The sequence below is a fragment of the Chelmon rostratus genome, chromosome 10, assembly GCF_017976325.1.
Source record: "Chelmon rostratus isolate fCheRos1 chromosome 10, fCheRos1.pri, whole genome shotgun sequence".
Lineage (NCBI taxonomy): Eukaryota > Metazoa > Chordata > Actinopteri > Chaetodontiformes > Chaetodontidae > Chelmon > Chelmon rostratus.
Genome location: NC_055667.1, coordinates 14,348,505 through 14,371,556, shown reverse-complemented (window position 1 = coordinate 14,371,556; position 23,052 = coordinate 14,348,505). Strand labels below are relative to the sequence as shown.

General features: G+C 42.6%; 2 protein-coding genes across 3 annotated transcripts in view; both read left to right on the top strand.

The window, feature by feature from the left end:
* The first annotated feature begins 484 nt into the window (after positions 1-484).
* dhh (desert hedgehog signaling molecule) lies at positions 485-6,775 on the top strand. Of its 2 annotated transcripts, XM_041945102.1 has the most exons (4): positions 485-629; positions 1,065-1,416; positions 4,457-4,718; positions 4,837-6,775. In XM_041945102.1, the coding sequence occupies exons 2-4, from the start codon at positions 1,108-1,110 to the stop codon at positions 5,655-5,657; spliced, it is 1,392 nt and encodes a 463-aa protein (XP_041801036.1). In that variant the 5' UTR covers positions 485-629; positions 1,065-1,107; the 3' UTR covers positions 5,658-6,775. The 2 variants fall into 2 exon arrangements, with proteins under 2 accessions (XP_041801036.1, XP_041801035.1); XM_041945101.1 differs by having other exon boundaries at positions 485-1,416.
* Positions 6,776-12,050: 5,275 nt separating this feature from the next.
* The window catches only part of kmt2d (lysine (K)-specific methyltransferase 2D), a 31,246-nt gene continuing 20,244 nt past the window's right edge, over positions 12,051-23,052 (top strand). The window contains exons 1-30 of the mRNA XM_041944950.1: positions 12,051-12,077; positions 12,674-12,756; positions 13,100-13,211; positions 13,332-13,534; positions 13,695-13,804; positions 13,913-14,075; positions 15,463-15,634; positions 16,009-16,123; positions 16,324-16,502; positions 16,591-16,886; positions 17,022-17,141; positions 17,282-18,099; positions 18,244-18,357; positions 18,502-18,615; positions 18,764-18,868; positions 18,961-19,142; positions 19,401-19,565; positions 19,750-19,859; positions 19,997-20,041; positions 20,151-20,339; positions 20,443-20,604; positions 20,705-20,827; positions 20,920-21,041; positions 21,142-21,262; positions 21,374-21,460; positions 21,546-21,623; positions 21,741-21,899; positions 22,052-22,121; positions 22,331-22,569; positions 22,700-22,773. Coding sequence (XP_041800884.1) covers positions 12,708-12,756; positions 13,100-13,211; positions 13,332-13,534; positions 13,695-13,804; positions 13,913-14,075; positions 15,463-15,634; positions 16,009-16,123; positions 16,324-16,502; positions 16,591-16,886; positions 17,022-17,141; positions 17,282-18,099; positions 18,244-18,357; positions 18,502-18,615; positions 18,764-18,868; positions 18,961-19,142; positions 19,401-19,565; positions 19,750-19,859; positions 19,997-20,041; positions 20,151-20,339; positions 20,443-20,604; positions 20,705-20,827; positions 20,920-21,041; positions 21,142-21,262; positions 21,374-21,460; positions 21,546-21,623; positions 21,741-21,899; positions 22,052-22,121; positions 22,331-22,569; positions 22,700-22,773 — 4,596 coding nt within the window. The 5' untranslated portion in view covers positions 12,051-12,077; positions 12,674-12,707. The remainder of the gene's footprint in view (positions 12,078-12,673; positions 12,757-13,099; positions 13,212-13,331; positions 13,535-13,694; positions 13,805-13,912; positions 14,076-15,462; positions 15,635-16,008; positions 16,124-16,323; positions 16,503-16,590; positions 16,887-17,021; positions 17,142-17,281; positions 18,100-18,243; positions 18,358-18,501; positions 18,616-18,763; positions 18,869-18,960; positions 19,143-19,400; positions 19,566-19,749; positions 19,860-19,996; positions 20,042-20,150; positions 20,340-20,442; positions 20,605-20,704; positions 20,828-20,919; positions 21,042-21,141; positions 21,263-21,373; positions 21,461-21,545; positions 21,624-21,740; positions 21,900-22,051; positions 22,122-22,330; positions 22,570-22,699; positions 22,774-23,052) is intronic.

The following is a 23,052-nucleotide window of genomic DNA, read 5'->3' as shown; positions in this document are numbered from 1 at the left end:
TTGACCCCTGCACTCTGGTGGGTGGGATGAGCAGACAACATGTTGGTTCAAAGCTATTCAACTGACATGTGAGGTTGGGTTTCATATATATAATAGCCTACTGTATGTGCCCTAATTATGCTAAATAAAAGCCATCTAAATTATTATGTGTCTCAAAAGCTGCAGAATGATTTGATTTGTTCAGTGTCATTGATTAAACTGCATGGAAAAGTTGCGCAAACTATCAGCACTTTATTTGTCCTTAAACATTGAAGGTGGTGGAGGTGGGTGGGGGTCACTGTGCTAACACGAGCAGGCTAATCATATGTTCTTTGTAAGGTTGAATTGGAGGCGTGTGCTGTCGCGGTGGGAGCGCGCAGAGGAAGGGAGGGCAATCTTGTCCGGACGCTAATAAGACCCAATGGCTGGTGCAAGGTGGCCAGGAGCTCTGCAACGCCGCCGAAGACGGTGGACGAAGGAGAGGAGGCAAAAAAAAAAAAAAAAGCCGATCTGAAGAGAGACATTTCTGGATGGACAGAGAGGATGAGAGCGGCTCGGGAGCGTCCGTAGGGATCGCAGGGAGTCAGTCGGGCTTTGGGCGTGCGTCATATTGCGTGTCTCGTCAAAGGAACAGCGCGGAAAGAGAAGCGGTAAGTGGCTAGAAACCCACAAAAAAACAAAAACAGCGAAACACCTGCGGCAAAGCTGGGACCTGCGAGGGACGTGTGGAGATGGCTTTCACTTCACAGGAGGCTTAGAAGCTGCTGATAGCTGGCGAAATCTTTGGAAAAAAACTTACTATTTTGAATAGCAGTTCAGAAACTTTCAACCAATCAGATCACTCATTGGGCTATAGCTTTTGGTCAGAGCAATCATCAGTACAAACAGCACAGACCCAGAGTCACAACAACTCACTTTGTGCTGCTAAACTCCTTAGCTGAAGAGCAGTAGAAGTACCTTCATGTCCCAACAGTTAAGTCTTTGTCATGTCAGTGTCAGCTCTAGTGCCACATGAGTTGGCATGGACCAAGATTTGACCCTCACTCACATGCTATCACACACCTGGAACTTGGGTATCACCGTAGGCACCGTGAGCCGCTGACTCCTGGGAGCCCCCAACCCTCCCCAATGAAGCAGTCCTGGTGGGCCCGCCTGGCACAGCTCGGCCTGCTCGCTGCGTGGACCTGCGCATGGCTGGTCCAGGGATGCGGACCGGGCCCCGGGTACGGCATCCGCCCCAGGCCCAGGAAACTCACGGCCATGCACTACAAGCAGTTTTTCCCCAACTTCTCAGAAAACAACCTCGGTGCCAGCGGGAGGGCAGAGGGCAAGATCACACGCAACTCTGAGCGCTTCAATGAACTTGTGTGCAACTACAACCCAGACATTGTGTTCAAGGATGAGGAGAACACCAACGCAGACCGCTTCATGACTAAGGTGAGACTGGTGTGAGGGATTTTGCTGCATGTTGACGATGCTTGTTTCCAGTGAACCCAGTGATACCTGGTGACTGATGTGTGGTAAGAACAATGAAATGTGCAGACAGGGCAGAGTAAGCTCAAGCTTCACTGAAGGATGCTCTCAATGGTGTCTCTTGAACATTTTCAAGCCAGTCCCTCTTCTGGATGATTGATTAACTACATTCACATGGGGGGGAGAGACAGCAGTTCACAGCTCACAGCCTTCCACCCAGCGTGGCACCTTCACATCCAACCATATAACCTCATGCGTTGTTTGCCGTTCTCTGCCCTACCTGCCCTTGCCAGGCTCTTAACACACAAACAAATGTTCAGCGCAAGAATGTGTACGTTTTAACCAAACTCCCCCCTCCCTTTTCTTCAGATAAGAAGATCAGGATGTAATTCAACACTCCCCTTTAAGAGGCTGCTTTCCATTTCAGGAACACTTCCTTTTAATCTTTAACCAAAGTCTTTGTTATTGGAAATAAAACTATTCCTGTGAGAGGTTCTCACTGTGCCTGCCAGGGGAAATATCCAGGCATGGCACTTCAACCTGAATTCCTCCACACATGTATTAAGACATACATACAACTTGTCTAATGTGGGTCTCGCATGAAAAGTATAATCGCTACATTAAAATCCTTAAAAAGGCACCTACTCCTTCTCCCTGTTAAAAATTCCAGAAGATATAAGTATGCAAATATTTTTCATTTCACAAGATTCACAAAAAACGTCCCCGGCTTCACTGTGAAGTTCTTAGCATTTGCGCACTGGAGGGTTCCAGGTTTCCACATCACACGTGTTTGCTGAATATTGGACCCGGATTGGCCTCCAAACTATTGTGATGTCACAAATTGTGCCCGCGGGCCCACCTCTTAAAATCAGATTTTCAACTAGCACACAGAATTTGGACTTTCAGCCTTCTAGTGTCAAACTCTGCACACACATCATTGACATTCAACTGCAGGAGCAAGAAGAAAGACACTGTTTTGACCAGACTGGTACCCAAATTCAAATCCCAGGCCTAGAAAACACAATCACTGACCATGAGTATTTAAGGTCTGTGACATGACATTTTGAGTGCCCCGCTGCTGAACATGACCACGAGCTTTCAGTGACACTCAGATGTCGCCCTGCTTCGGATGCTGCGGCCGTCTGTGATTGTTTAGGATGTGAATCTGTGTTCCTTCCTCTCCCCGAGTGATTGTATGTGATGGAAATCTGCGGTCGTATGTGCGTGCCCTGCTGATGCCCAGTTTGAGTGTGTGTATGTGCCCCTCTTCTGCCCAGATGTGAAAGACACTCTTTGTGTGTCATTTGGAGACTCGGAAGGGTCGCCTATACAAAATTCCCGCCTGCTGAAGTAATGGCACCGTCGGAAAAGCGACTATTGTAGTTCTGACAATGAAACGCCTCTCTTCAATGGCATTGCGAGAAAAATGTACCCAGTTTGTTTTCTGTCCCTCTCGCTTTCTCACTCTTGCTGTCACATTCCCAAGTCCGTGCCCATACATTCTTCCCCTCTGCCCTCTCTCTTTAGTCCCCACCTCGGCCCTCCGCTACTCTGCTTCCTTCTCACCCACCCCCCCCACTCACCGTCTTTCCCAACTCTCTCTTTTTTTTAACTCATTTGCAAGATAAGCCTTATTCTGTCGATTACATGCCGCAAGACCTGTCACATCACAAGTCACAAGAGATGTAATGAGTGTATCACCTCCGCTGCTGACGTCATCATTTTTTGGCCTGTCATTTTGTGACAATGCTGACAGTCTGTAACATCACGGCCCACGGGGGTGTTAGGAGTCACTGTGCACATTTCTGATCAAATGTCTCAGGGGTGAAAGCAGAAACTCATATGCCTGGAACAATGTGGAAAGGCACAGAGAATGGCCTTGATTATTCTGTCACCCTGTCGAAAAGGCCAAGGAATGTGCCAGACTGGCTACAGTAGCTTTGTTCTTGTTCGCTGATTGTTTGAGCAAGGTTGAGATGGCCTTTAGCAGACTAGAGGAGGAATTGTGTGTCGATGCCAGCAGACAAACAATCATAACCTGGGAGCCAGAGACAGTGCTGAGACACTGGAACCGTTTTCTTGTGAGCTGCATTGAGGTGTACAGTGAGCTCACATACTGTACATGCCTCCTCTACACTTCCCCCTGTAAATCAGTGATTACAGAGTGTCGCTTCAGTTTGGTTCAGACATGCCTTTCACTGTACATGGCACATGCTGCAGACAGAGTGACTAAAAATAGAATTATTGTCTTTAAAATAAACAGAGAATAATTTTTATATTCGTTGTCAATGTAGGTTTTCAGGCTATAAACTATAAAATCCAAAGATACAATAGAAGAAGTCACAGTATGAGACACGACCCACCACCCAACTTTAAAAAACTGTTTTGGTTTAGCTTTCAAAGCAACAGAAATCATATTTAGTTGAACATGTAAGAACTAAAACTCAATGATTGACATTCAAATACTTTGTTTTTCTAATTATACATTATTATACTGTATGTGTATGTATGTGTGTATTAGACCAAGAGTCTAACAATCAAGAGATTGTACCAACTTGGAATAACGGCAGTTTTCTTTAAAGTAATGTGACACTAGAGTTTGACTGACGCTGGATTTTTGAAGCCGATTTCGATATTTGAATGATGAGAGAAAATCTGATAATGATATTTTGTCTGATATTAATTTTTGAAATTAATTTAAAGCATTAAAAAAATCCATCGAATTTGGTTCAAAAAAACTGTAACCAAGGTATGAAGTGGGAGGGATATTTTACAGTTTAAAAAATAATTGACAGTGCTGTAGACAAACTATGTCATGGAGACACTGTTTTGAAATGACCTCAGATATATCCTTGGCATTTCCTGACTGATATTTATTGTTATTTAAATGTACCGATATCAGTATATCATTGATATGCTAATATCATGTGATATGCATTGGCAGATTTCTCAGTTAATACTGGTCCAGACTGAGCGCTCTCCCTCTGTGTCATTCTGTTTCTAGCGATGTAAGGACTGTTTGAACAGGTTGGCTATCGCAGTGATGAACCAGTGGCCAGGGGTACACTTACGTGTGACAGAGGCCTGGGATGAGGATGGTCACCACCCTCCCGGCTCTCTGCACTATGAAGGCCGGGCCGTGGATATAACCACTGACGACAGAGAGACAGAGAAGTATGGTCTCCTAGCCCAGCTGGCTGTGGAGGCCGGCTTTGACTGGGTCCACTATGAGTCCAAATATCACATCCACTGCTCAGTAAAAGCTGGTAAGTTTAAGGAGGGAGCTTTCATAGAAGATCACACAGTTAACTGTGTCAAATCACATCTGTAGCTGGTGTATCAGGATATGTAAGACAGTCTGTGTTTCTGCTGGTCTTCCTGCAGATCACTCCGTGGCGGTGGAAAAAGGTGGCTGTTTCCCCGGCTGGGCCCGGGTGACTGTTGCTGGAGGGGCGCAGAAGAGCCTGTCGTCACTCGCTCCTGGGGACCGAGTCATGGCCCTGTCTGGGACGGGCCGCGTCGTGTTTAGCCACGTCCTCTTGTTTCTGCACCGCAACCAAGAAAGCTGGTCTACTTTTCTGTCTCTGGAGACCGAAGACGGCCACAGACTGGCTGTTACCCCACATCACTTGGTCTTTTTAGCCCCCCGCTGCAGACTCCCCAGCACCGAGTACCAGGCTCAATTTGCTAGCAGAGCCAAAACAGGAGACTGCGTTCTCGTACATACAGCGGAGGGTCAAGTACGTCCATCTCGAATCATCTCAGTTTCAGCAGAGGAGAGTGTGGGAGTGTATGCGCCCTTGACAGAAGCTGGAACTGTGTTTGTTGATGGGGTGCTGGCATCCAGCTATGCACTGGTGGAGGACCACCGACTCGCACACTGGGCATTTGGACCTGTGCGACTCCTCTTCTCATTCAACTGGCTGCTGTGGGGGAAGACAACGAAAGAAGAGCAGATCACAGACAGTGAAACAGCTTGCACTAAGTTTCCAATGAATTGTAGCACTTTGGCCGCAAAGGACAAAGCAGGTGTATATGTGAACAATGGCATCCTGGGCAAACAAGACAACCTGAGTGAACCTCTGAAGATGGGAATGATTGAGAAGCACCGCTCGCAGAGACAGACGTCAGATGTGCACTGGTATGCTAGGCTACTGTACAGTTTTGGACGCATCTTTTTAGATGCCAACTCATTTCATCCTTAAAAGCCTAAAACTGTAGACTTCTTACATGTCACACTGTTCAGTGTTACTACTTTGATACATTTACTCTAACACTTCCTGTTCTTTTCTTCAATAAACTGAAAGCACTGGAATGGCTTGCTTGCTTTTTTCAACATTGTTTCCAATATAATCATAATGCTAATACCTAAGTATATTTTATAAGAGATTAAATTTGATGAGGCAAATTGTGTGAGCAGGTTAATGTAAAAATGGTCATGCCAAATGACTGTATTATAGTCTATTTGTACATCATGTTATTTCTTTTTTCAGTATATGTAAAATATATATATATTCTAATGGGATCGAATGAATTTTCCCACTGCAACAGAATCTTTATTTTTGTACTTTCTGAATCATAATATATAAATGTTTTATGTTATTATAATAATTCCACTACATGTATTGTATGTCCTCACCTGTCATGTCATAAAACAAATTAAAATGTCATTTTATTAAGCATCACTCTGCTTTTTCCTCAGCTCCGGAGTTAATTTTGTCTACCACGCTGATTTGTCTTTTGCTTGTTTAGCACAACTGAGCTGCTCTGCGTGAAAAAACCCTGAGATATATGCAAGAGATCATTTCTAGGGTTGTAGTTGAGCATTATGTATATTACAGGGTTCAAGACCTCTGTGGAAATCTAGCCTGACAGGCTGACGGGTTAATGAAAAGCCCAGACGTACTTAATATTCCCCACACTGAGCCACCACCTTGACTTTATCACAGTCACAGACTTTATCGCCCGGCTACTTTGAGGGAGTTATCAGGTTTCTTAGAGTCTTAGAAGACAGTTTCATTAGTATTTACTGGTCAATTTGGGGACACAAGTAATATACCTGTTAGAGGTTTAGCACAATTCATTGTTTAAACAGCTTTCTATTTTGTTGCTTCTCATGTCTACTTGATGTCCACCAGTCTCTACTATAATGTTACAAACAGAGTTTAAAAATTACTAGTAAATATCTACTTTCATTATTTTTCATGCAAAACTACTTTTTAAAGATACATTTGTGTCAGACAATACAGTAGGACAAGGTTATACACCCCCTTGTGGAGGAACTGATATGTCAGAATTTTAGCTCATACCGTTTCTTAAATGTCCTTGTATGTATAATAAACTGTATTTTAACAAAACCTTGATTTGAATTGTTATACTTGCAGTTTGTTGGTAACCCTCTATGCACACTGTGAAATTATATATTTGTAATTTTTGTCAAGGAATACATTTTTGCTCCACACTATGTTATCAGCATTATGAGCTCAAAACCGATGTGATATTAACAGACCAAACTGCATTCTGTAAAAGTAGCCAACTATTTTCCTTCCAGTGCCCTCTAATGAATACAACTGTAACAAACTGCACATTGAGAAGCCAAACTCTATTCTCTTCTTCCGGTTTATGTTCTGTTGTAAACATCTGTGGAGGTATTTCTAGAGGATTATCCTTGAGATGCAGGAGGCAGATGGGACAGCACCCGCTCAGTTGGCTGGCCAATAGGAAAAGCCCGGTGTCCTAATACCACCCTCTATTTACACCCATCGACCAATCAGTCACTGTCCTCAAACCAGTCTCAGCCCCCCCCCCCCAAAAAAAATCTAATCCAATCTTGCTAAAGCTGAATGGGGAGTTAACTAATCCTGTCAGAGGGCCCAGTAATAACCTATTTTCAAAAGGAGAACCTGCACACCCCACACTCAGGCACTGAGAAACACACATTTCGCAACCGAAACATAATGTTCGTAAATTTCAGACCAGTGTCATCAGGCTTGAACAGTAATGGCAAAATGTTTTATGCCATTTATTTAATGAGACATGAAAGAGAAAGATGTGTCATATGAGAATTGTCATGGATTTGTGAAGAATGTGAAAAGAATTGAGTGGCACAGTACACCTTTCTAAACATGATCAAATTTACATGCCTGAACAACCTTGGTCAGTTCTTTCTATATTGCAGATAATAGATCTGATGGCACCATATGCGATTCAAAGCTAGACCTAATCTTTTTATAGGATGATTTTTCAGGCATTTAAACACATCAGAAACCAATTACTAATTGTCTAATCTGGTGAACAATTATCAAAAACTGTATGATTGAACTAAATATGAAACCACTTCTAATCTTTAATGAGTCGTAACCATTTAAAGGGTGCTGCTCAGTCAAACAATCATGATTTTCAAAGGCATAAACTTCTAAAAAGCATGATTTTCATGTCTGGATTCATTAGGGACTGCTGTCAACCATTTAAGTTTTCTGTACGCAAATAACTGAGACTATTGTGAGAAAATACTACTCTCTTCAACACCATGTTATAAAAAAAATAAGGCTGTAAATTGAATTGATTGTTGCATGAATCTTAAGTTTTATTTCTACCAAAAACATTCAGAATTTGAGGTCACATTTCAACAGACAGTTCTTCTTTTAGTTGCATGAAGCTTTCCTGTGCCAACTGCAATCACCCTGCTGATAAGAATTCTTCTAACATTTTTCTTTTCAGTGGTCTTATCTGAGCCCTGGGGTGCACATTCTGCACAAAGATGCCTCTGCACATTACCATAGACGTTTCACCGTGCAGGGTCAGCTTCAGATCACCCCTCTGCAGCAGGTGGTTGGTCACTGCTTATGTGGCACACAATGTATTACAGATGACCTGTCGGGCATTTGTGTGGACATTTAGCTCCTCTCTGCTTACTTATAAACCTTGTGTTACAGCCTAAGTTTGCTACTTACCTGTAACGTTAGTGTTTGGCTGTGGGGCATGACAGGAGATACACTGTACAGTAGCTGATGTGGATTAAATCTGTGACCTTCTCGTAATGGAGCAGACTGTTACCTAATAAAATTTTCTGTTAATTCACAGGACTGTTCCAATGGCATCCAAGCTTCATGGCATGTACTGCCTCTGGCTTTTTGTTCACAACTGTAACCCACGAATGAATGAATGGGGAGGCTGGTGTCTTGATTTAAGAACTATATGCATACAGGAGGATTTGCAAGAACTGCTCAGTAGTCTACAGAACAAAATATTTTTTCACCACCAAAATGTCTTTAGGGCTGTGCCAGAGCCTTATAAGCGTGTATCTGAGGACTCTCTCTCTCCCATATTTGAACATTTTTTACATGAACAAGCAATTACTGATCATTAAAAATGGGAGAGTCCAGCCATTGATTTAGTTTCAGAGTAAAAAGAGTTGTTAAGTCTATACAATTATTTTATTTTGATTATCAATTTCCATGTCGCTCGTTAAAAATCTACGTGGTAATTAAGCCTAAATCAAACCAGTGTGGCCACAAATTAAACATCTCTAAATGATCTGAGTTGTCCTGTCTTATTTCGGTTATTATCAGTGAACCTGCTGAAATTTGGTCGAGGATTATTTCAGATCATGCCAGATTCAAGTCGATTATTTTTCCCAATCGTTCCTACTCACTCAAACCAAATGCGCCATGCACAGCAGTACAGAAACAGAAGCGGAATTAGTGACCATGATGAAGTGCTCAGTACTTACATATGTTAATTAATTACAAAATCAATTTTCAAGGCGAATTGTGAATCTAAGCGAACTCAGTTCACGGTAGATCGCGGCTGATCATTAACAACAAATGCATTCATCCGCAGGCATATCAAAGCAGCTTTGGTCTTACAATCACAACAATGTAGCGTTAATGAAAAATGGCTACCCTAGATCCGAATATCTAATGACCTAATATCTGATATCTACCATATTTCAGTAGTCCGCGCTCTCCAGATTAAAATCGTGTGATGTGTCGTAAATGATCAATCTCGCACAATGTTGTACATCGCCGTACTGCAGCTGTAGCACGTTTTACATATACTTGCTCTTAAAAAACTATATTTGCTCGTTCTTTTGCATGAATTAATTTTTGACGTAGTTGTTATTAGCTAGCACTGCTAGCAGCGACTAGCCACTTGGCGGAACAACCGTGTGCAGACGCAACGCAGTTTGGCGAAGTGATGAGATGCTTGTGACCCACACAAGGGTGCCCATGCAAAGTTGAGCTGGTTTAGGTAGATGAATGTCTACAGTCAACTGAAACTTAAAGAAAAAAAATATATTTACTGTCGTGTCAACAAAGTTTGGGGTTGTAATTTTCGGATGCACTGTTTTGTGCAAACTTGCAGTAGCTTTAACGACCTCGCGACCGAGATTCCAGAACAGGGCAGACGCTAGCAACTATTAGGGTTATTAGCCTTCAAGGTAAATCAACAAGCAAGGAGCCAACCAGATTGGTAGTATTTCGATTCACTTTATGAACCTGAGGAACCTTTTTCGGGACTGGTTGAAGGCTTGACTTGGTGCTTGATATTCCCCCGGCAGTATACGACCACTCGACACAAAGCTCAAGTTGCTGGTTAGCTAGCTAACCATAGCATTATCCAGTTGAAGAGCTAGCTAGCAGCACCGCACAGCCTGCCTTCCGCCGACGTGCACTTCCCCCACTCTCCCTCCAGCCGGCTAGCCGCAGCGTTAGTCCGGTACATAAAATGAAGCGACCATCAGCGTTTTGGGAAGCTGTGTGGCTGTTTGGATTTTGCTGATGTATGAGGAGACGATATTGTTTTCGTGAGGTGAGCTTTTTTAATTAATTCCTCTTTTAACTTCTTGCAACCGACATATCTAAAGACACACAAACCCTGACCTTAGACCGGGTAATGTTAGCTCTGCTATCGGTAACGTTTAGCAGTTAGCTTCGATCACATGGGGATGTCTATTTGCTGGAGAACTAGCTGTGTTACCTGGGTGCTAACTTTAGATTGAAATATGTTATACGTTGGCGGTGTCCAGGGTATGGTCCACAGAGTAGCCTCTTGACAGTTGTAGAAGTATATGTGCCTGTGCATGAGACTGGATATATTTCTTGTAGTTTTGCCTCTTCGGGACACTTAGCTGCTACGTCACCATTGGTAGTTGTTAGCGTTCCCGTATCAGTCTATCGCTGGTGATATGGACAAGGCTATTTGCTGGACGGAACCAACCCTTTGAAGTCGGTGTTTACATTGAGGAATAGTGCTTAGCTCTGCAGTTATCCAACTATAAAATCTCAATAGCTTTTACCATGGAACTACAAAAACGAACAGTTGCCACTGGCTAACATAACAAATTAAGAACAAACACGTTCACCGCGAAAGTTAATTTGTAATGTTCACACTTTTCATGTTAACTTAGCTAGCCAGGATGTTAAGACGTTAACTTGGCCATCATGTCATCACTTGCGCTCTGGACATTGCCAACTTCATTTTAGAGACAAAGCCTACTTAATGTCTTCGTTAGCTGTGATATAACACCAGTTATAGGTTTTGTATGACTTGGGTTTGACGCTAGTTTGTTGTCGTCGAGAAGAGAGCGTTTGCAATGTTGCTGCCACCGAAAACGTCCATTACGAAGGTGTAACGTTAACGTTACATTGAGAAATTTTAACAACTTCTATTGCATTCTGCAGTTTACAGCTTTTGTTGCCATTTCCTAAACAGCGTTATAGCGTAGAGCCGTGTGTTGTTAATGTTAGATTAATAGGACAGGTATGTTGATTTTTTTGGAGTGTTTGCTCAGTAGTAGCTGGACAGGCACTCATAACGCTCCGAAATCATTTTGCCAATGACGTTGATATTGGTTTAGTGTTATGGTTAATTTGATTCTGATTTTCATTTGCGATGTCGTCTGCTCCAATGCATTATAAACACGAGAAAAGCGCACCCGTCCTCATACTGGGATCTGCTTCCAACTCCCACAGCTCCAATGAACAGGGGCCGTCTCGAAATGTGTATGTGATATCGTTAGCTTACAGGGTGCTTTTCTAGCACAGCTTTCGTTTAGTAACAGACGAAAACACTGCGAGCCTCTCGACTGGATCTGTATTTCAAAGTCACTGTCACATTTAGCCATTGTCTTTTGAACCCATTGGATCAGGGCATACGACATCGCTGCAAGGACGATTTTCTCGGTTGTCTATTTTCTAACATTCGCGATGGTAATAACAAATATTAGTAAGGCAATCAATACCAAGTAAAATATACCATGCGAAACATGGCCGGTCTGCCTTTTTATCGTCTGTTAATAGCCCTTAAGCGTTAAGAAACATGATTTAACTTCCTATTTTTTGCTTCGTTGAAGAAAAAACGGCGAGCCCGTCCAGTCCTGCATTGTTTGTTTTACAGTATTTTTACTAATGGCGTGAATCTCATAGCGGAACTATGATGCGAGCGACAACGGTTCTGCACGAAAGGAGTCCCGCTGCAACAGGAAGTTCGACACACGGAAGTTGTGTTTTCTTTGTGTATCCCGATTTATGGTTGTTTTATTTAGGAAAACACCATTTTACTTTTATCATTTTGTGATTTTTCACGCAGCAAGTTTGCCGATTTGGATTATGCATTGCTGGGTAAATCATAACTTGAATTGTTGAAGCGATATCCGATTGATCTGTCTACTGTAACCCTCGCGCTATTTTCATGAGTTTGCGAGAAAGCTCGATTGCATTAGTGCGAACGCTAGTCAGATTAACACAAGGAAATCATCTTAAGTGCCGAGATAACAGCCATATTTAATTGGTTGCATTGTTGGTTGCAAGTCTTTATGTGAAAAGTGATTTTGGATGGGCAGGGAGACCAGTGTATAGTATGGTGTGGCAAGAAAAGATGGATTTTGGAGATGTCTTTTTTTTTAATGATGATAAACATATGGCGGCTAATGAATAATGTAATTTTGTATTTTGGTAAGTGGAGACTTGTGCACCATATAGCTATGATTTTTTTATGGAAGCAAACCTAAATCTCATGCATATAGTATTTTTTTCCCCTTTTATTAACAGATTTATTCTCTATGTTCATTACACATTGGTTACATATCAGATGTTAATGGAATAGCTAGTTATCAGATAAAATGCCCACAGATTGCATACACTGAATCATTTTATTAAACAATTCTACTTATGATTAACATTTACAAGTTGATTCTACTTCTGGTTTTAAATTACAGATCTCTGTTAAGGAGGTCAGAATCAGTACAGGGGATGGACGAGCAGAAATCAAACTGCGAAGAGAATGACTCTGAACCAACAGGTAATAATATATGGATATGTATATTTTTAATTTGATTTCCACTTAATGTCATGAATTATAAATGTACACTATTCTACAGGAAGATGAATAATATCACATGTGCCTTTCCTCGTTAAGAGAAATGCACATGGTCTAGGAAAAAAAATGATTTTTCACGTTCCCACAACAGAGTTTATAAACAGAATTTAATAGAGATGACCACAATTGAGCGGAACAGATTGGAATGTTTTTATTTCCTCATAGCAGATAAGTCAGTATGAGTTGGGTGAAAGCAATTTATTTTCATTATTTCATGCAGTGTTTTCTTTAAGTGAGTTTCTCTCCCCTTTGCCCCATTCTCTAGCTGATGACAATGCCCCTTCAAATCAGCCTGTCTCCTCTGAGGAGGAGTCCAAAGCCCTTCCTGCTGCTGAGGATGTGTCTGGTTCTACTGCAGCCTCTTCCAGCACACCTATGTAAGTTTTTCAGTCAGATCATAAAGGCTTTTCTGCAAGCTGTTGTGGTCTTCACCTAAGAAGCTTCACCAATACTGGATTTCAATTGTTTTGCAAACAATTTTGTTTGTGACTGTGCAGAGAAAGCGTTCGAGCCTGTGCGCTTTGTAACTGTGTGGAGCGGAGCCTGCATGGACAGCGGGAACTGAGACACTTTGGGCCATCTTCTGAGCGGCCGACCCTCAAGCCATCAGCCTCTCCACTGCCTCAGCCCGGGAATGATGACCTGTCTTCCATTGGATTTTCAGACTCCACCTGTCTGGCGGCACTCTTTGACGACTCAGGTTGAACTCAAAACATATACTATTAAATGTCATTAGTGTACAATAACTAATTGCTTTTATACACTAATCGTATTGCAGTTTCCATCTTCTAGAAATACAACACACAGATGCAGATTTGAAGTTTGTTCTGAAATTTTACTGATGGGTTTATAATGCACAGGGGGTTGTTGGGTTCATCACTGGTGTGCGGTGTGGTCGGATGGAGTTAAGCGGACGGAGAATGAGGAGCTGGAGAACGTGGATAAGGCCGTTATCTCAGGGACGCAGCGGGTAAGTGCACTGTCAGAAGACTAGGTTTCGATGGTATTGTGTGGGAATATAGGTGTTATCAGCGGCTTCCTTCACAAAATCTTACTTGCTATGATTTGTTTGTTTCAGCTATGCGAATACTGCAAAAGGCTGGGTGCAACCATTCGATGCCATGCTGAGGGCTGCTTGCGGTTCTACCACTTCCCCTGCTCAGCAGCCAGTGGATCCTTCCAGTCCATGAAACAGTTGGTCCTTCTCTGTCCAGAGCACATAGAGAAGGCAGAGGAGTTGGGTAAGAGAACCAGACATCTTTGTCAAAATTCTTATTTCATTACTCAGTGCATACTACTAGTATAAGGCTTGTGCTCTGAACACATTACAGATCATGATTAGCTAAATATAAATAAAACTCACTCAATCTCTCTCACACGCACACACACATGCACACGCACACACACGCATATGCACACGCACACACACTCACACACACACACACACACACCCTGCTCTTAGTGACAATGGTGAAGAGAAATAAACTTTCAGAAGTCTGGTTACACTTCACTAGGGTTGATGCTGACAATGCTCATTGCAACAAGCGCAATAAGTGTTTTGTATCTATTGGCAGAAACTCAAGCAGTCTTTCCAAATATTTAACAAAAGTACATCATGCACAGACAGAGAAATGCATAGTTTTCTACAGCCTAGCTTGTAGTTCATCTCTCGTTGCCCCTTTCAAATCATGCATGCTATGTATGCTAGCAGGCTGGATCCCACGAGGATCACCAGACCACCACTAGACCAATAAATAATACAAACATGGGTTAATGGTTAAAAGTAACCATTAGCCAGGTCATTGTTTTGCTATTAATATGGCAACATTCAGAAATTCAGTCTCAAAAGGTCAGAGCATCATCCGAACCGTTGTTCAGACATTCACAGTTCCAGCTTCAGAACATTCTCTAGGCACTCAGCCCGGGCGGAAGGACAGGTCACGTCAGATTGTAGTTAATGTTACTGCTATCAATAACGTTTCGGCAGTGTAGTTGCTAAGTTACTGTTATAAAACAAGCATATGAAGTAAGCACGTTAGCTAATTTGCCAACCAACTGTGGAGTATTTTGGTCAGGGTTCAATCAGTAGAGTATACTTTAAGATTTTGATTTGTTTTCCTTTTCCATCATCACAGCTTTAGTCTACAATAGTGATTTGTTCAAAATGTTTTTTCTTTTGCTGTATTTAATTTTACATTTCAACTGTGACATCATGGTTTATAATAGTGATGTGTTCAAAACAATGTTGTTGTAATTGCTACTCAAGAATTTTAGTATCTATACAGTACATGTGATAAAATAAAGCATTGTTAGTTCAATTCTTAATATGTTTAGTTTTTCACTTAAAAAATAAAAAGAATCAATAAGAGTACTGTTTAAGTACTAAATCACTATGCTGTATTGCAAGAGTAGTAGCGTTAAAATCTTAATGATGCACACCCCTTTACTACCATGGAACCTACCATTCAACATATTCATGCTCTTTTCTGTTATTCTAACTATTACCTACCTTGTGGTTGTTCACTATTGACTTTGATACTTTCATGTTGAACTAACGAGGACTAAAAAGGAATTATGTTCATGTGATTTTGTTTTTCTAATACAAATTCATTTGTCTTTTTTTAACAGCAGGAGAGGAGGCTTGGTGTGCAGTGTGTGACTCTGCGGGGGAGCTCATGGACTTGCTGTTCTGTACGGGTTGTGGCCAACATTATCATGCGGCCTGTCTGGAGATTGGTGCCACGCCCATCCAGCGGGCAGGATGGCAGTGCCCAGAGTGTAAAGTGTGCCAGACTTGCAGGTGAGTCCAAGCATGTGAATAAAACTGTACCCTATGCGAGTGATTCATATGTGCCTAATGCTTTGCATGATTTTTAAATAGTTTTTAAAAGACATTTGTCCTATTGCACCTCTGTAGATTGTTAGAGTTTCTAAGGTTTTTCGAAAGGGCACCTGTACATTCTAGAAGACGTTTCGCCTCTTATCCAAAAAGGCTTCTTCAGTTCTAACTGACTTGTGGGAAGTCTCAGGTATTTATTCAGGTATTTGGATGAGAGGCAAAACATCTTCTAGAACTTCAGACAAGTCCAGTTGCCCTTTTGAAAAACCTTAGAAGTACCATGACCTGGATGAATGAGAATCTCCACAGACAGTCTTGATTCTTAACTTTCTCAGACAACCAGGAGAGGACTCCAAAATGTTGGTATGCGATTCCTGTGACAAGGGCTACCACACCTTCTGTCTCCAGCCAGCCATGGACTCTCTTCCCTCTGACCCATGGAAATGCAGAGTAAGTCACGTTTGGTATTCACCTCTATACAAAGGGGATGGCCTTACCTTGGAAACCTATTGTAAAAGCCAAATCACATAATTTTTTGAGACAGAATATTCATGTGAGAAAACATTTTTTATCAGGATATTTGAAAGACTGCTTTTTAAAAACATGTTTCTGATTAGTTTTACATTTTTATCCCCGTAATGCGTAATCAGAGGTGTCGTGTTTGTACGGAGTGTGGTGTCCGTGGTCTGGTGCTGCCAGGTTCGGCCCAGTGGTTTGACAACTATGCTGTGTGTGAGGCCTGCCAACGTCACCGCAGTTCTACGTGTGGGGTATGCAGCAAAGCTGCCAACCCATCTGTCACACTGCAATGCTGCAGCTTGTGCCACAGGTTAGTTTAATGCACAATCACATTCATGTATGGGCTTGTAGCTCATACTGCCATAAAATATTTCTTGATGATCTCTTAATTGTCTTAGGTGGGTGCACAGTGACTGTGCTCTAGTGGGGGAGCTTCCAGAAGCCAAGTGCATTTGCCTACTTTGCAAGCAGCAGCAGCCTGTCACTCAACCATACACAGCAGAGATACAAACCAGAGAGGCCTCTGAGGAGACTGAAAGACACATGGAGTTGGTGGAGATGACAGTCCAAACGGATGCAGACATGGCGACAGAAGAGCACACAGACTTATCAGAGGAGACACCAGAACAGAGAGGCACATCAGAGAGGGGTCAGGCTGAAGCCACAACTGACAAAGAGACCTCCATGGACTTGGGTAAGAATGAGCCAGGCACAACGTAACGCAAAGCCTACAAAGCATGCCAGTGATTAGTTTTATTGGACTAATAAAAGAACCTAACTTGTTTATGTCAAAGATTGTGCTATGTAAGTTAACTACTTTTGTATTCAGGGGTGGACTCTGCAGTTGTTGAGACAACAGATGTTGGAGAGAGGATCATGGAGGAAGAGCCAAAGGTAGCAACAGAGGAATTCACTTCTGAGGCGCCTGCTGCTCCACCCGAGTCTATGGGTAAACACAGGACACACTGTAGACATACATATTTGAAACTGAACACAAAGCAGTGCTTATTTATTTGTATGATGGTGTATCGTAACTAATGACAGATTTAGAAATGTTAACACTAATAACCATGCATTCCTTAATCTCAGATGTAGAATGTGCAACAGAAGAACAGGCGTCCTCTTGTCTGCCTGCTGATGAAGAGAGAGCAGAAGAGACAGTCAGCCAGGTGACCCAAGCCACCCATTCCCAGGACCCCACAGCAGAGACACAGTCTGGCAACCATAAAGTAGAACCACCAGTATCACAGCAGGGCCCTAAAAACATAAAGGTGGAGAAAGAGGAGAAGGAGACCACTCCTTCAGAGGAACCAGAAGTATCAGCAGAGTTATTAAACAGTGTCTCTGATGGCATGCCAATCACAGAACCATTCAGTAAGGATCCACCAAAGTTACCAGCTTCTTCTGCCTCTGTGGACAAGACGGAGCATTTGACCATGGCTAAAAAGCAGGAAAGAAGTCCATGCCAGGACCATCGGTCTCCCTCTCCTCTTTCTTTGTCAGTAGACACACAAGAGGCCCTCTCTGCTGGGAACATGGAAGGGAGGTTACTACCTCACTCTGAGGAGGAGGAGGAGGAAGAAGAAGAGGATGATGAGCCAATGAAAGGAGAAGAACACAATGTGGACATAAAGCAGGAACTGCAGGAGCGAGAGGTTAAGCCAGAATTGTTGCTGGATGAGATGTCCAACATGAGCCATGAAGATGAGAGCAGCAGTGGCTTTATGGGCTCCCCAGGAGACCCCGACCCTCAACTTGCTATGGAACTTGGCTTTGTACCGGCTGGCCGATCACACACAGATAACCTGCTCACTGAGACTGATGACTCACTTCCCTTCGAACCTCTCAGAAGTGACAGAGAGAAGGTGAAACGCAGAGGATCCCCAGGCCGCTCACGGGTCAAACAGGTGAGGTAACCGTGTACAAGTTGGTCTATGTCCATTGAGTATTTATGTTTGGAGAGTTTTACTTTAGACAGTTGTTTTTAAGATGTCATTTTCACATTCTTACAACATGGCTTGACATTGAAATCGTTTTTCCTTGGTTTATAGGGGCGAAGCAATAGTTTTCCTGGTAAACGAAGACCTCGAGGGGGTGGTGGTGGGAGAGGGCGTGGTGGAAGGTCGCGCCTCAAAGCCATGGCCTCTTGCATTGATGCCTTCTTGGTGAGCTGGGACTTTACATGCCATTGAGATATTGTTTTATATTCTGTTACTTCTAGAATATGGTCATAATCACTATTGTCATAATTTGTCATTTAATTACACATTTTAACAATATGTTTGTAACTGTTCATTCCAAATCCACAGCTGAGCATGACCACAGACACTGGAATAAGTAAGGAAGAAGATGATGAGGAAGATGACACCATGCAGAACACAGTGGTTCTCTTCTCAAACACTGATAAATTTGTCCTGCTCCAGGTACAGCTATTGTTGTGGTGTGACATTTTTAATTACCCTAAGTCATTTGTTGTGTGTAGAACCACAGTTGTCACTTTCAAGTGCAACACAAATAGACTCTTTGTTTCCTCTCTTATATTTCCTTCTCACTTTCTCTCCACTGTTTTAGGATATGTGTGTTGTGTGCGGCAGTTTTGGAAAAGGTCCGGAGGGGCAGTTGTTGGCTTGTGCCCAGTGTGCCCAGTGTTACCATCCCTATTGTGTGAACAGCAAAGTAAGCATAACTTTATCTTTCGCTTTTTTTTTTTTTTTAACCATCACTGTATTTTGTAAATCCAAATGGATTAAACCTGATATCTTTTGTAGATCACCAAGACAATGCTGCGTAAGGGCTGGCGCTGTTTGGAATGTATTGTGTGTGAGGTTTGTGGAAAGGCTTCAGACCCCTCCCGTCTGCTGCTGTGCGATGACTGTGATGTCAGCTATCACACCTACTGCCTGGACCCACCCCTGCACAATGTTCCCAAGGGTGGTTGGAAGTGCAAATGGTAAGAAAAAAAAAAAAACAAGTCTAAGAGCACAATGCTTTGTTCATCCTTGGAGCTTTGAATGGGGTCAAATGGAAATGAATGCATTTACATATTATGTAAAACACTCATGCTACAGCCCTGCGTTAGCAATCCAAAGGCCCATCCTTCTGCCTCCAACAGAAAAAAATGTTACACCACTTAAATAAGCATCTGTGTTTTTTTTTTAAATCTTGCATATTAGCTGTATAATTGTTACAGAGTACTACTTCTGCGCAGGTGTGTGTGCTGTGTGCAATGTGGTTCCAACTCCCCGGGTTTCCACTGTGAGTGGCAGAACAACTACACCCACTGTGGCCCCTGTGCCAGCCTTGTCACTTGTCCGGTATGCAGGGAGAACTTCATGGAGGAGGAGCTGCTGCTGCAGTGTCAGTACTGCGATCGGTGGGTGCTGCTCATTAGAACGACACATGCCGCACATACACAGACCGCAGCTAATTAAGACAAGCAGGGGAATGGATTATTTATGTTTTTTTCATGTCATGAATTTTTCCATAACATCTTTGATTTGCTGTGTGATTTGATATGAAACATATGCATATGAATGCATTTCTGTGTGCTTGTGCAGATGGGTCCATGCTGTCTGTGAAAGTCTGTACACAGAGGATGAGGTGGAACAAGCTTCTGATGAAGGCTTTGCATGCACATCCTGCACCCCATATGTTCCAAAACCTGTGGGTAAGTCTCAGAACAACCCTGTTTTAAAACTGAAGACAAAAAGACCAAGTTTTCAAGAATATACTCAGAATATTCTTGTGTGTGCTAACGACTAATTTCTTTTGCTTTCTATACCTGCTTTTTGCCTTTGTTGACAGTAGTAGAGTCAGCCATTATGGCTTCCATAAAGATTAAAGAGCCAGGTTAGTGGACTTTGCTTATTCATCTTTTTTTGTATCAAGTGTCTCCTGTGTGGTCATCCTTTATTTGTTTTATTGTAAGTCACTCAGGTTTGCATTTGTCACTTTGCAGAACCCCAGTTCTACCGTTTGGAGGGTGTGTGGCTGACGGAATCGGGTATGTCCCTGCTTCGCAGCATTTCCATGTCTCCCCTGCACAAGAGACGGCAGCGTCGCTCTCGTCTCGGCACACTGTGTTGTGAAGGAGGTCCTGATGGAATCGATCTGAGGGAGGGTGAAGGCGATGGGGAAGAGGGAAAAGGTTTGGCACACTCTCCGTTCATTCATTGGTGTGTAAACAATTTTCAATGGTGTTTTGATCTTTTTTTAATCTAACACATTGCAAATTTGATGATTTTCTGTAGGGGAGCCCATGGAATGTGAGTCCAAGATGGAGAACGCCGGGAGCCCTGAGAGGGATGCAGGTGCAGAGGGAACTGAAGGAATGGCTGACTGCGAGGGTCTCAAAGGAGGAGCAGAGGAGACAGAGGACAGCAAAAAAAGAAAACGGAAACCTTACAGGCCTGGTAAGCAACTCCGAATTTTAAAAAGCAATTCATAAATCCACAAAGATGTCAAAGAAGTCCATTAAATATTTACAAATATTTTGTTCATAAATGGTACTAGGAATTGGAGGCTTCATGGTGCGACAAAGGAAGTGTCACACGCGAATGAAGAAAGAATTTTTTGCCCAGCTGGCTGGAGAGACTACATTAGATGGACAGCCAATAGAGAGAACCATAGATGATGGTTAGTGACAACAGATTGTTGAATTTCTCATCATCCAATAATTACATAATTTTTTGTTTGGGAAACTGAATTTCATGCTTATATATGCAAAGGACCCCACCCTGACACAGATAACATAATGGATCCTAAACCAGTGGAGGGTGAGGAACAGGCCAAGAAACGTAGGGGCCGGAAGAAGAGCAAACTTGAAGACATGTTTCCAGCTTATCTCCAGGTTTGTAGTCTCTCAATACCCCATACTTTAAATGTTTTGAAAAACTTGTGATATCCAGTGATATACTGTTCATATCTTAAATGTTTGTAATTCACTGCAGGAGGCTTTCTTTGGGAAGACACTAATAGATTTGAGTAAGAAAGCTGTGATGAGACCAGGCGCATGCCTTGTCCGACCTTCATTACCAGCACCGTCAGGGCTCAAAACTACTCCCCTAGAGAGTAAGAACACTAACTTGACCTGTGACACATGGAAACTCTGCAAATTGTTTGTGACACTGGGTGTGGAAAAGGTTAGTACATGATGTGTAACCTTTGTGCTTTTCTCACTAGCTGATGCCAAGGATCGTGTGATGAAAGATAATTTTCCTCTCAAGCAAGAAGGGGGTGAGGACCCCCAGGCTCAGGGAGAAGGTGCAGGTAAGTGTCTGTTTGGACACTGCTACTGGTGTGTTGTTATGGTCTTCAGGTAGCTGCAGGTTGGTTTAATATTGCACATTTTTAGGAGTTTCTGCACCATCCTCATTGCTGAAGGACCAGGCGTCATCTGATCCTCATGACTCTGATGCAGAAAAAAGTGAAGGTACTTCCAAGATGATACTTTGGTTTATATAGTATGGAACAGTAACTTAGCATTTGATTTAGTATCTGATGTTAGCATCATGCTTGACATGACATACTTGAAACCTTGTCATGACAGGTCTTCCTCAAGGGGTGGAGAGTCAGGATTCTGAGCAGTTCTTCAGGAAGGTTCTGGGAGTGTCAGATGGCTCCTCTCTGGGCGGCATGAAGCCCATATTGGAGGGCAGTAAGGGAGAACTCAGTCGTAACGCTCTGCCGCAGAGAGCTCTCCTCTCAGGTGTGTACAAGGGGAATGCCTGCAGATGATCATATCATTACCTTTTTGAAGTTAAAACCATGTCTGTCGTACAATTGAGGGAGTATGTAAATATGCAAGTAAGGTTTAAGTAAAGTTTGAATTGGGACTCAAACATTGAAAATTGCTTGCAGGGTCCCTGCCCTCAGCTGGGATGATGGACGCATTTCCTGGCCTCTCTCAGTCACCGTTCTTTGATATGCGGTAGGACCAATACTGAATTGCCAAGTGCATTTTGTTTCCCAATAATGAATTGTTGATTGTTCTGCAGCAACTCATTCTGAAGATCAAAGTGTAAAAGCAGATGCAATTTCATTTTATTTTTGTGTAGTGTAGAATAGATTTTTGTCCCTGTTGTTGACACATGTAAGCCCTTTATTTTATGCAAGAATACCCTCCTTTTTGATGCACAGGGACAGAGGAGGATTGTTCAGTCCAGATGGGGGTGAGGAGAGCCCCTGGGCCACTCCCTCTACTCCAGCAACCCCCTCCTCCCCACCGACCCCCACTGAGGCAGAGGGTGATGGGCTGTCCTACAACCAGCGCAGTCTCCAGCGCTGGGAGAAAGATGAGGAGCTGGGCGAACTCTCAACCATTTCCCCTGTTCTTTATGCCAATACCAACTTTCCCACTCTCAAACAGGACTACCCAGGTGAGTTTGGAAGAAATACCATACCAACATTTACAAGTCATTGTTAGACCAAACAGTAAAGCTTTTTTCAAAATAAGTTTTACATCACTGTTAGATATTAAGCAGATGTTAAACATTTCTCCTGTCACAGACTGGGCTAGTCGATGTAAGCAAATCATGAAGATCTGGAGGAAGGTGTCAGCTGCTGACAAGGTTCCATATCTGGTAGGTTCTCTGTTTCTTGTTTGAAGAAAAAGCTTGATCTGATATAACAATTGTGTCCTGCAGTTCCATATAAAACAAATTTCTAAAATGTATTAAATTCCGCAAGGTTCTTTTAGTTCTGTGTTTGATCATGTTCTCCCAAGTAGCATATGGTACCCTCACTTCTGTGCAAAAGTAGAATAAATTTCCAAACAGCAAAATACAGGAAACGTTTACATAAATTTGAAATGTCTGGCTGGTGCTGCATATTAGAAACTCAATGAGAACAATGGCATCAGG

Bases quoted from the DNA above. Each gene is read 5' to 3' on its own strand.
- dhh (XM_041945101.1), top strand. From the start codon at position 991: ATGAGTTGGCATGGACCAAGATTTGACCCTCACTCACATGCTATCACA. The intron at 1,417-4,456 runs GTGAGACTGGTG...TTCTGTTTCTAG, and splicing joins CAGACCGCTTCATGACTAAG to CGATGTAAGGACTGTTTGAA. The intron at 4,719-4,836 runs GTAAGTTTAAGG...GTCTTCCTGCAG, and splicing joins CCACTGCTCAGTAAAAGCTG to ATCACTCCGTGGCGGTGGAA.